The following is a 13,436-nucleotide window of genomic DNA, read 5'->3' on the forward strand; positions in this document are numbered from 1 at the left end:
ATTTCATCAATTAATTTTCTTCCCTTCTACCACATTCTCTCATGGGTCGACTCTGTTTATACTCCTTTAGGTTTTAATTTTTTAAACATCTTTCCACATAGGCATGAGAATGGTGAAAGGTATCTGATTCTCTGATTTTTGAACCATTTATTTAGTTAATTTCATGTGTGTGGTTAATTTCTGCTAGAAGAGAACAGTTATTTGCACAAAATGTGCCCTTCTGAGGTGCTGAAAAAGTCAAAATTTTATTGGTATTGCTTAATTGAGTGCAGTTGCGATTAATTGCCTACTAAAACAGGTTAATGACATAGAACATGTTAAGAGTGCTCCAGATTTTTATTTTGCAATGTCTTAAATGTAAAACTCTGCATTAAACAAAATGGGAATCTCACATACAATACAATTACTTAAGTCATTTTTAATAGCATTCCTGCACATGGTTCTTCTATTCTACGTGTAGTCATGTATTTAAGTGATTCCAATTTCAGTATTTCTGTGGGGTTTCTGTGTTTACTCATTCCTCCTGTTCTTTTGTTGACAATTGAGCTTTCATGTCTTATTTTTTGTCATGCTCTTTGGAAAAAGGCAGCATAAAATTTTCCCTTAGGGCATCCACTTCTTCATCTCCTTTCATTTAATTTATTTCCTTCTCGGTGTATATAATGGTGTTTTCATCTTAAAGTGCTCACCCTTATCTTAATAAAATTTTTTCAGAACTTTCTTTTTGCTTCATCACTTTCTTAACTGCTGAATCCAAATCTACATCTTTGTTACTCATACACCCTTTGAGTTGTAATCTGGAAATATGATGTGGTCTGTTTCCTTGTGGCTCCATAATTATAGCCTGGCTTTCAAATAATTACTTTATAGATGTCATTTTACATAAATGAAGGATGAAAGCTATATTTTTATAGCTTGATTTCGTTTTGAACTTAATTTGACATTGAAAAGGGTTGACAGTTATTAGCAAAGAGTCGTTAGCTTTTATTTTGCTTGAGTTTAGCAATATGTCCTAATGGCACGAAGTATTAATAATCTCTCTGTTTTAGAAATAAACATATCTGGCATGGGCCATTTGACAAGAATTAGTCTTTTTCCATAAGTCGTAGTCAACCTTTATTGTTTATCAGTCCTTTATGGTGTTTATGTAGAAGTACTATTATGTCCTTCACAATAGGTTATTATGGAATCACTCTTTTATGTTCCATTGTTGCATACTCCTGACCAAATTCAATGATGAATACGTATATTATCAAAATAATGGCGTTGAAAATTATATATGCACTATTTTTTTGGAATAAGTACTATTTTCCTGGGTCTCCAACCTCTTCTGTTGACATTTATCTGGCTGTTCAACATAGTTGGTCTTTCTTTGCAAATTTTAAATTAGTTCCAAAATGATATTATTGAATCCTGGCCCAGATTGCATTACAGGTATGTGGATAATCATTTATGTTTACTATAATGTTATACTTACAATGTATGTAATGTAGCATATTTAGTTATTTGTCTGCTTAGAGCAATAAAAAATAACTCAATAAGAACAACCATTTTATCTTTTTCCGGTGTGCCTAGGAGTATTCAACTGTAGTTACTCATCTACTCAGTTCAATATCTAAATGTATACTATCTTTGACAGAGATTTGTATGAATTGTTAATAAGAAAAAAACACTAGGTGGTGCCCAAGAATGTTAGAGAAATTATCAATTACATGTGCATTTATTACCGTTCATTGAATTCATAAATGTGTAATATACTTTGGATTTTGGAAATGCCTTCAATATACAATAAGGGGTTTCAATGCTTTAATTATCTTTCAGGCCAAAATGATCGTGACAAAATCCAAATGGCAATGGACCAATTCCACAAGCTGACATGCATTCGTTTCATTCCACGTACCAATACAAGACAGAGAGATTTCATTCACATAGAGAACGATCAAACTGGGTGTTGGTCATCCGTCGGAAAGATCGGAGGGCGTCAGGTCTTGAATCTACAGTCCCCAGGCTGTCTTGCCACCGTGGGCACCCCTATTCATGAGCTCATGCATGCTGTTGGTTTCCTGCATGAACAGAATAGGCATGAGAGAGACAGACATGTCACCATCAAGTGGAATAACATTCAAAAAGGTATGCTCAATTTGTATTTTCTTCGCAAATTAGTGAGAGCTTCGCTTAGTAAGTGCATGTAAAAATGGTACATTTCTGCCTTTATTTTCACATGTAAACCTTGAAACGTCTATTATGATTTGCTCTTATTTACTGGCCAGTTAGCCTGTTGAGCAATGGTCAACTGTTAATTAAAGCACCATGAGTTAAGAGTCTCACCATGGCCGTGGTTGTTTTATGCTGTGAATGAATTGTAAGAAAGAACTTGGTGGCCAAAATTCACTCAACATGTAAAGATATGTTTTCAAAGAAATAATTTAAAGTCCCTGGTATGAGTACCTAAATGAAAAACTGTGACATAATGGAAGTCAGTAATACTTTTTGGACTGTTCCAGTTGTATAACCACTTTCATGAAAGGGTAAAAACGACATGACTGTAAAGGCTTTCCTTTGATTATGTATGGCTTTTAGGGAGGAGGAGTGCTTGTGCCATTTCGTTATGTTTCCTCATTGGGAATGGAGGGAGGGGAAATCTTATATATGCTTTATTATTACATCAGCCAATATTTAAATTTGCTTCAAAAAGTTAGTTTCATTTAACCACGCATATGAATGCAATGTGTGTATGTCCATGTAATGGATGGAAAGGAGAACAAGCAAAAGGTAATAGACATTGTTGGGGAGGAGATAGAGTTGTTGGGAGAAATCCAAAGGGAGTGTGAAAGGTGGCCGTAGAAAATTTTGATTGGAGATGGGATGTTGAAGATTGTGATAGAGGGGAGAGCATTAGGCAAGCAAAGTAGGGGGGAAGAAGAGGCTAGGGATGTTGGACAGAATGAAGGAAGGAAAGAACGTTGAATTAAAGAAGGGAAGAATGTTGATTTAAAGAAGAATTTGATGTTGTGTGGTGTGTTTGATTCAGTCTTATTATGCAAAGCTAAGAAATGCAGCCATGATTTTTCTGTGTTCACCCATAACCTATCTTTAATGGTAGAATGCCAGTAATAGTTCTAATAATACAAAAACAGAGAACAGGAAGTCTCTCGAAGTAGTGTACTCTTTCAGCACAAACTCATGATTGAATTAGTCAATAATTTCCATTAAAAATGCCTTTGTCACCTAAATGAGTCAATGATGTAAAAGTCTAGTGAAAGGGGATGAAAGGAGGAGGCTCATGTCTTACAGATCCTTGCAAAGGGAGGGAAGCTAATAAATACAGATGGGAATGACCCGAGATACTTAAATGACAGCTCCATAGGATGCAAAGGGAGATGCTATAAGTGGTGGAAAGAGATACTGGGAGAGGTGTGAGGGCATGGATTTAGTACAGAATCTTAAGTTCAGGTGTTTGGAAAGATTTAAATAGCCAAATTTATAACTTCAGTTGTTTTTGATACGGCATTACATATTTTCTATCGTGGTCATTATTTATCACAAATTTTCCATTTTATTTTTAAACTGTAGTAAGGAAAGAATATATTACTCAATGGTACCATTTATTTTTCCATTATTAATGACAAAAGGCAAGAATACTCCCGTTATGAAAGGGTAAAAAATGCAAATAATTATGTTTTTGACATTTGCTGGAGGATTGACAGTTTAGTTAAAAGCAGACTGCATTATCCATCCGTTATGAGAAACCTGTTGTTTACGCCAGGGTTTTGAGATTAAGTTATCCAGGTTACAAGCCTAAATACATGTATGGCACTGTAATTTATCTATCCCAGAAAACCAAAAATTTTTCCGAACACTATACGAAAAAGCCAAGAACTTTTCCTGGATATTGCACTTGACACCCTGTTTTAATTCAATGAAGTGGAGAAAGGATAAAGGCTTTTTTAAATTTTTATGAAAATCCTACATTAGAGAGAATAAATAAAATAAATTCTGTCATGATAAAAAATTGATTTTCTTTGAATTAATTTGAACTACCTGTATATGCATGAATGTGGAAGGTTATTTAAAGTCTGTATAACAAATATCCCATGGTGATATATAGTTTGTTCTATGAAGAAAATGAAGGTAAATAAAAGAATGACCATTGTAATCATGTCTTTTAGATTTTATGTAAGGAAGAAAATGCAAATCTTTTTAGGGCGTGAGGTCAACTTTGAAAAGGCTTCAGCGGATACCACGGATGCCCAAGGAGTGGGTTATGATTATCGAAGTGTAATGCATTACTCACCATATGCATTTTCTGCCAATTCGAAACCTACTATTGTACCAATGGTAAGAATCTTATTTTTTTTTTCAACATTTTGGTCACTTACACCTATGTAAGCAGAGTGGAAGTATTTAAATGAGCACCTCATTTTGAAAGTTATATATATGTATGTGGTTTGCTTCTCATTTTGACACTAGAAGTTTCTTTTATTTGCATTTTTGCTTCATTAGAGTAGCCATGAGTATACTAATCACATTAATTTTAACAATTTTTCAAAATAGTTATGACGCTGTAACTTGGAAATGTGATATAACTTGTATGTATTTTGCCAAAATAGTTTTGTTTAATGCATAAAATTTGGTATTTGGCAATGTAAAATCATTTCAAAGCTACACTTCTTTTGAAAAAACAATTAGTTGGAAAATTTTCAATTTATTCAAAGTTCCATACCAGTATGCCTGGAATGCAAATTGATCGTTGAGGTTGCTGTCCGTTGGAGGTATTATTGCATCAATTAATATACTGGGAACGTGTGGCGAATACTTAAAGTTTATTATTTAATGCAATCTGTTTGGCAGTTGGTTGAGCATTGACTTAAATCCTTAAATGAAAATCAGTTTATTTTAAAATCTTGAATATGTCTTTCTATCTTTCTGTACAACCTAATCACTAACATTGAAAGAAAGGAATGATGCGAGATGATTTCTACTCCATATTGATCGCTATTCTTTAATCCAATTGTTATGCATTGGTAAAAATAATGCCAGTTAAAAATATTGACTCATTTATACTGAATCAGTTGAGTATTGAAGTTCAATTGGGCATGATATTAATCCTATATTATAAATCACTCAGCAATACTGGAACAATTTTAGCCATCTATTGTAATTGACTTTGTATTGCACATTGGTTGTTTCACTCTGCTTCATGCAGTATCCACCCTTTTTTTATGGTATTTTATTTTATAACTTTCACTTGTTCAAATTTCACCAATGAAGACTACTTACACATTCTTCTTCCATAATACTCCAATAACAGATTGGCAATGTGGACATTGGGCAAAGAATTGGTTTGAGCAGAAAAGATGTACAGAAGATCTACAGGATGTACCGATGTCAACAATATGAGAAGATTAAATAATATATTGTATTTGACAATAGGTTTTATGCATGTATGATGTGGGATTGCCATTCTCCTACTACTCAACCAATGTCATCAGATTAATGGTATCATTTTCACCTAGCAGGTGTGGTCGATATTTTCTTCACCATGTCATTAAACTGTGGTTGTAGAATAGTGACTGCATGTTCCATGGTATCTTAGGAGTTCGCTTTTGACTCATTTGTTGTTTTATCCAGACTGGTTTGTTTATCATTTAATGCAGTATTAAGAGAATTTGTTTGCTGTTCATGAAATTCATTCTTGGAGAGACTTTGTTTGAATTAGTAGCTGTTTATATGTTTGGCACCTGTCTTGTGATGACAGAATCAAATCAGTTCTAAATGAATTGCATTTCCATTGAAATGAAAATATAAGAATTTTATTTTTATGGTTTCTTGTTAGAATTTGGGCATAAACCATTCTCATTTAATTTTCAAAATAATATTTCATATACTTCAAAGTATATTTTTGGCATGGAAGTAGTAGGTTGGTTTTATTAAATAAAATTTTGAATAGAGTGTTAATTATTTTAATTTTTATAATCTTTTTGTTAGTAACTTTATGGAAGAGTTGTTTATAAATGACATCAGTTCTCTTGAATAGTGAATTAATCAAGAAAGCCATTATAGAGGACAATAATATCCTTGGTGATAGTTAGTTGTTTAGTTGAGAATGTAAATTGTGGACATTTCTAATGCCAGATTTCTGTTGGTGCCTTTACTTTGGCCCACACTCATTATCAAACAAATGTACATATATGCCCAGAAATAATATTTCCCAGGTTGATCTCCCTCCATCTTTAACCTATTACCTGGCTTCCAGAAGCATTCCATTGGACACATGGTGTCTTTGCTGAATTAATGACATTTTATGACTTCAATCTTGCCTCATTATACCATCTAATTTCCTTTGCATTTGTATCGATTTGTTCTTTAATAAAGAGTCTCACTTGAAAACCAAACCTGCTCCTATTCTCACCACTTTTTCCTGCCACAAACTCACCTACACTGACCTTATTTCTCGCATTCAAAATCCCCATATCCTTGTCAAAGATGTTTCCTCATGACTATATTTTGTTATTTTGTGGACACATATTAAAAGAGTCTTTCATCTGATGTGGTGGAATGGCATGCACAAAAGCATTATTGGAATTAAGCCATGAAGAAATGGAAGACATAATGCCTGCATGTGCAATTAGATCATACAAAAGTGTTGAGACTTATTACCATTTGTTGCATTGTGTTACTTGTGTGGAGATTTACAGTAGTTTTTGAAAGATGTAAGAAACATTGGACAGCGCAAGTTTCTGGTGGTGCACCATGATTGCTCATCATTGTAATAATTGGAGCGTTAGAAGTATGATTGCACCCACAGACATTAATTTATAACACATTGGCACTTCTGCTATTGAAACTAGACAAATTTAAGGAGGAATGGTTTGACGATTAATGATTCAGTGGTTACCAAATTTTCCATAAGGGTTCTTATGCCATTGGGCTTTGTATTATGTGTCACTAGCCTTACCTATCAAATCAAAATTTTGGTTGATTACTATGATTCACCTGTCTTCAAGTTATCTAGAATCTGAATTCTTTACCTTATCTTCATTTGCTCTCATGCACTACCCTTTCTGGCACAGTATAATCATCAACCGTCATTAGTCCTGGAATTGGCTTGATGCAGTGCTCTTAAAGTTTACCATCACATCAACTAATATCATCATGAGCACACATTTTTTTTCAATTGTCTTTTCATATGCTTATTTCTTGTACAACATCCGTGGACTTTCTGTATTTCTATTGATGCACTTTGCTTTCCACAATGATATTCGGTTTCATTATGCTAAATAGGTTCAGTGGTTTTATTGTCTCCTTTTGCCTTCAGTTCTTGGTTCTATCCATTTTAACTTCTGTATTCTCATGTTGCACCACATAATTATATCAATTCCTCTCTTTCTCTGTCACATGCATGATTTCAATAATTTATTCATGTTTATCTTTCCAATCTCATTCCCTTTTCACTGTCTGAAAACTATGGATTTATCTTTACTAGCATTTTTATTTCTTTTAAAATGATTATCATCCTTTGTGGTATTAGTAATTGCATGGAGTATTTTCATTAATTTGGGACTTTGGTCGCATCCTGGTTATTAATATCCATGCCTTTAAATTCATGTGGCCTTCTATTTTTATGTGATGTCTTAATGTGCTTATACGTAGTGTATTTTGTTAACCTTACCTGATACTATGAGGTCTCAGCTCAGAGCTTTTAAAATGTTTTACTAATTTTTCATGTTTACCAGAGTTCTTTGAATTCATTTAAGGTTTTGATTAAGTGGTATCAATGCTTTTTTCTACCCCAGCTCATTTCCATGGTGGTGTATATTTTTCTATTCTACTCTGTATTTGAATGGTGTGGGTGACTCATAATGTGTCTACATTTTTTCATCACATCTTACTGTTTTTAAAATGTAATAATTAAACCACCACTTAAGATTTCTTATGAAATATCCATTGCTATGTGGTGGGAAATGATAACCATTTTAAGTTTCAGGAATCGACTTTAATTCATGCACATTTTTTTATTGGGAAAATGAAGGCCAGTTAATTCATGCATTAATCATAGCAGTGGCTGAAAAACAAGTGTTAGCATTAAACTTATTTATATTATATTTTTAAGTTAAATTTCAAAGTAAATTATCTCTGTCCACCTTTTAAAGGTAGAAGGATTGAAATTCCAAATGATTCTTACCTTTCTTGGCAGAGTTATTAATCAGAAATCATAGAAAGAACTAACTGATGACTTCAAGGAATGCATGTGAGGGAGGGTGGTGGCAGGAGTGGGATGGAATATTTCTCTCCTGCAGAAAATATTGGGCAGGCACTTTTATTAATTTACCAATTATTGTTGAAAAATTCATGCTCAAAGGCTTGGAAGAATCAGAGAAAAGAAACTAGGTTGTAGGTTTTTGAATTTATTTTAAACCAAGTCATTTTTCAAAATGGTTGTGTTATCTTAGAAGTTTTGAATGTGTACAAGAAGGTGCAATTACTTGGGGACACTTTTGAAAAAAATTGGAGTTTCTCCAAAATTAGGACATGCCTTGTATATCAGTGTAACTATATGATTAAGTCTTAATGATATATGCAACCACTCTCTGTTGTTTTTTCACACATGACTTGGGAAAAATGGTAGGCATTTTTGACTTTCCATAATTGTCAATTATCATCACACTAAAATTTTCCAGAGGTTCCTGCCTCTTAATGAAAAAATGTTACTTTAGGTATTGCCATCTCATATGAATCATTTATGAGGCTGGCTTAATGCATAAAAAAGGAGGGGAGAGACCCTTACTAACGGCTGTATGTTTACTCCTAAATAGATTTCTCAGTCATGCTCAAACAAAGATTGGAATCAATGCATCTGAAATTACTGTAACACCATGTTGCCTTCACCTTCGTATTTGTCTAGCTAGAAATATCGTAATCCTAATTTTTATTTAAGCCAATCAGGCACGTATTTTAGATATTTATTATTTTTTGTTTTTTTAGAATCAATTAGCATTCAATGCAAAGAATACGAAAAATATGCCTAAAAGAATTATAGAAATTGTACTTGGGTATGATAGACTTTTTTTATATTTTGTTACCGTTTCATCTGCTCCGGTGAGTTTTTCGTAGCTTCATTTTTCCCCAGCCATTCATTTGAGTATTGTCGGTTTCTAATAGTGGAAAGATGCACGTCCTAATATAGAATATGAGACTTGTTCCTTCCTCTCTCACCTCTTGTCTTTACTTTCTTTTCAAAATGATGCCGTAACAAAAGTCTCTCAGAACTCTGATCCTTGATGGCAGTAGCGACTTGCTTTTATGCCTGTTGACGGATGGATGAAATAGTAATTGTCATGTTTACCCGTTTTTTATGAAAATGCGTCATGCTAGTAGCTTTTACGAAGGACTGAGGGATGTAAACCTGAATCGACTCACCCTTATAGGTAATACGTTATATCAGTTGTAATGTATCACTATCTTTTCTGCAAGTCATGGTGGGCATAAGATTCCCTGAGACAAAATTGAATTCTCAAATGTTTAGGAAAGAATAAGAATTAAAATATTTTATCCTCACGCAACAATGTCGATCGGATTATTACTTGCCAGTAGCAGGTAAGAGGGCGGTAGTGTATCTGCGATTAATTACGTTAGTTGTACCCAACATGCTACCCCTAATAGCCTAAATCCTCTTCATTCACTCTAAAGTAAACGTCGCAATGAGCTGAACATTGCCATCTCCCCCAGTTGATTTCGAGTAGAAGGACCTGCAAGTACCAACAATATCTCAATAGGCTCCTACAAGAATTAAATTACGTATGATTCGTTCGATAGAAAACTTTATACCTTTGAAGTTTAATGGTGTGAAAATCTCCCAAAATTTGCATTCATGGGCGTGCGTGGTATGGAAACACCACAAACCTTCTCTCCTGTAGACGCGCTATTCAACCCCAGAGACATTTTGCGTCACACAATTTTCCACTCGCAGCCACACTCGAAAGCTACCTCAGCGTCAAAGAGTCTCTATGACAGCCTAGGATCAACGAGGGAAGTGTACTCTTCTCTGCTACCGCCACCACGCAGTAAACCGAGCTTTCCTGACGATTTTACTGACAGACCAGAATTTCGATGGCTGTTCATGGAAGGACCATGGGCTTCCACCGTTTGAACTGCTTACATTAATTGCACATATTCTAGTTCGATATAGTACATCCTAAGAACCAGTATATGCGAGAGTTTACCAGTGACCATCACCGGGGGATATTAGGAAATGAACGAAAGAGGCATTGACTCTGAGAAGAGGGGTCTGCTTTAGCAAGGCTTGAAGTTAGTGTAGCATTAATTTGTGTAAGTATTAGCGTAGAATCATCTTCTTTAATGTCAATATCGAACAATATAAAACCTGAATCGGTTCAATCTGAACTGCTGTTAAGGGAAAAACTTGAGTTATTCACAGTGTCTAAAGTAAACTCTCATGATTGTCATACTTACGGTGAGCTTACTCTAACAGCGAGGTTTCGAGTTCCCAAAGGCTCCAACCCTAAATTTTCTCATTGTTTTGTGACATTTCGGAGTAGTTTTCGGGTCTCCGTTGTACTTGGATTGAGTGTGAGCGATGGGGAAAGGAGGCCAGTAGATATAACAAAAGAGAACCCATGTGAGAGAGCGATGTCATCACTTTATAAGCAGATTATTTCATTGTTTTACGGCTTACAGAACCACAATATTGATACGGGTGTTGGTATGAAGTCGGCTAGCCTTGAAAAGCGGGACAATTTTCTCCAGCAGTGCCTCAACCTTCCTCGAAGAGCATAATGCCATTACTCACCACTGAGAGGACGAGTGACGTGGGGGTTGCGTTGCAGTTAGGATATATTGCTATTCGCCTCTGAGGCACCCTCCGAATGTGTGCGGGAGTGGTGAACATGCTCGGAAAACTCGTCGAGTTACTATGTTTTTTTATGGGTGAATATCAGTAGTGCACGGGCATAGTTTGGGAGTCGTAATGGGAAGGAGAGAAAAATCATTTGATGTTGTCGAATCATTTCGGAAATGGGTATGAAAAAAATATAATTTCCTTCCAGGTTTACATTCTCATTTCTATGCTTGCACGGACGCCTTTCTTTTTCTAAAATATTTCTTAAAGATGGGAAGCTGGAGGGAAAATGGCCTACTTTCTTCACGAAGCCGAATCCATCGCGCCATTTTAAATACTTGATTAATTCAGGATGAAGCTAACTCAAGCACAAGTATTATATGCTAACCAAGGATGATGAGAATAGCTGGTATATGACGATTGAATACAATGCGGAGTTATTGGTAATGGTTAATTGGATACACGCGTGCTCATTTTTACCGTAAATGTGATAGTTCACCTTGATGTAAACGGGAACAGTTCATGGTCTTGCTGGGCTCCTTCCAGTTGGCGCTCGACCACTACCCAAACTTGAATTGTGTATTCATTTTCCATTTCAATAAAAAGTTATCTTTATGGGGCAAGTAAATTGCTCCTTCTCGTTCTTTTTATGCCTCAAGATTTATAATTAAAAAAAGGTTTTTAATATGAAGCTGGTCACCGTGGGAAGCCTGGCATAACCTTTCATTTGGTTTAAATAATTTCCAGAGATCCTCTCCTTTTTTCCGCTGTTCATTAGGGAAGATGCTGATTCCACTACTGGATTTGTTAAATTTGAATATATTTTCTTAGGATTTAAATGTAAAAACCATTTGAAAATTTCATAAGTTGATTTTGTTTATTTAAATCTGAAAAAAGTCGAATCTCTAAAAAGGCTTTATCAACAGGGTGAGACAGAATGGACTCCCTGATTTGACGGGTGAATTGTAAAAAAATCAACCAAGATAATTAAAACACGTTTTTATTTCTGAAGACTATATTTAACGCCATTTTATTTTAATTAGGTTTTAAAAATTGTTTCATCGAGGTGACGACCTTGTTGAGCGATGCACATGTTGAGGCGTTTAAAAAAGTTTTCGAAAACTCTTTTTAGCATACGATCTTCTTACTCGTATCTTACGTTATTCCATCGGTGACATTTGTAATTGCCTCCTTATGAGCTTCCTAGGCCCTTGTTCAAACCTTATTAACCTCAGCTTTGAGATATACCCAAAGGAAAAAATCACATGGGGTCAAATCCGGGGAGCGAGGGGGGCATGAAACATCTCCTCGTGTGGAGATCAGGCGGCCGGGATATTGTTCTTGCAGGTTTTTGCGTGAACGACGGGCGGTATGAGCCGTGGCACCATCCTGTTGAAACCAAAAAGCTTCTGTTTCACTTCCTCCTCACCATACTTTTCCATTTTGGGGAGTTAAAATTTCTCCAGCATCTCACAAAGCGCACTGAGTTCAGAGTAACAGTTGAACCTCAAGATTCAATAAAGTAAGGCCCAATAATGCCTATGGAGGACACACCGCACCAAACTGTCACTTTGAGGCTATGAAGAGGTCTTGGGTGTAGTTCGTGAGGGTTTTCAGTCGGGCAGTAACGAAAAGTTTGCTTATTTACTGAGCCGGAGAGGTGAAAATGCGCTTCGTCGCTAGACCACAGAATAGCGTCGGGTTGCACAGAGGTTAAGATTACATTGCGAGCATCTGTACGTTTCACCCAGCCTTCTGAACTCAATTTTTGAGCAACCATCATCTTGTTGGATTGTAATAGAAGGTCAGAGTGTAAAATTTGCCGTAACGTTCAGGGCAATATTCCAAGAGCAGCAGCATGTTTCCGCGCAGAGCGCGATGGTGCCTGTTCAATAGACGCTCTCACTGCCACGGTATTTTCAGAGGTGCCCGCGCACTATTAGGTCGCCCAGCTGGTTTTCTAGGAGGTGCAGGTCCTGTCGCCCTTACCTTAGTAATCAAAAGTAAGCTTAGTAAGAGTCAAACCAAACCGCCTCTGAGTCGCCACCACGCTATTATTGTTTTTAAAGAACGTCTCTACGACAAAGCCTCGATGCTTACCAGACCATTACATGGTAATTACTAAAAATGGCGTTATTTTCTCCAGCTAATGCCACCACTCCTACTTCGCTAATTTATTTGCGCGCTCTTCAGTGATTTTTTTGAAAACAAGGGAGTCGTACATAAATGTACTCCAAGTGATACAGCTAAAAAAAACCCCTTCTGGCTAATAACAAGATAAGACCGTCTTATCCTGTTATCCTGGCTGCGTTGCTGAGATTTTGTCAGAGGAAAAAAGATTTCTTGATTACCCGTACAGGTTTTCATGGGTTCCGTCTATGGACGGCAGGGTTCATCTTAAGAGAACCCAGTCGGATTTGCTAATTGTGTATAACTTTATCTAGGCTATTTGACAGTTTATGTTCACAAATGACGCCCATTTGAATGATCGAGTCAAAACGATAGAGACTTAGAATATAGTGATTAATTATACCTGGTACAGTTAGAAAATGTTGCCTGGAGTAAGTAATGTACCAGT

General features: G+C 35.8%; 1 protein-coding gene across 1 annotated transcript in view; it reads left to right on the forward strand.

Annotated features, from left to right (window-relative positions):
- The window catches only part of LOC139694083 (zinc metalloproteinase nas-4-like), a 30,935-nt gene extending 25,522 nt beyond the window's left edge, over positions 1 to 5,413 (forward strand). Inside the window, exons 3-5 of the mRNA XM_071592508.1 lie at positions 1,822 to 2,130; positions 4,205 to 4,338; positions 5,312 to 5,413. Coding sequence (XP_071448609.1) covers positions 1,822 to 2,130; positions 4,205 to 4,338; positions 5,312 to 5,413 — 545 coding nt within the window. The remainder of the gene's footprint in view (positions 1 to 1,821; positions 2,131 to 4,204; positions 4,339 to 5,311) is intronic.
- The last annotated feature ends 8,023 nt before the right edge of the window (positions 5,414 to 13,436 follow it).

Source organism: Hetaerina americana, unplaced genomic scaffold (assembly GCF_022747635.1).
Source record: "Hetaerina americana unplaced genomic scaffold, ioHetAmer1.1.p SCAF_5, whole genome shotgun sequence".
Classification (NCBI taxonomy): Eukaryota; Metazoa; Arthropoda; class Insecta; order Odonata; family Calopterygidae; genus Hetaerina; species Hetaerina americana.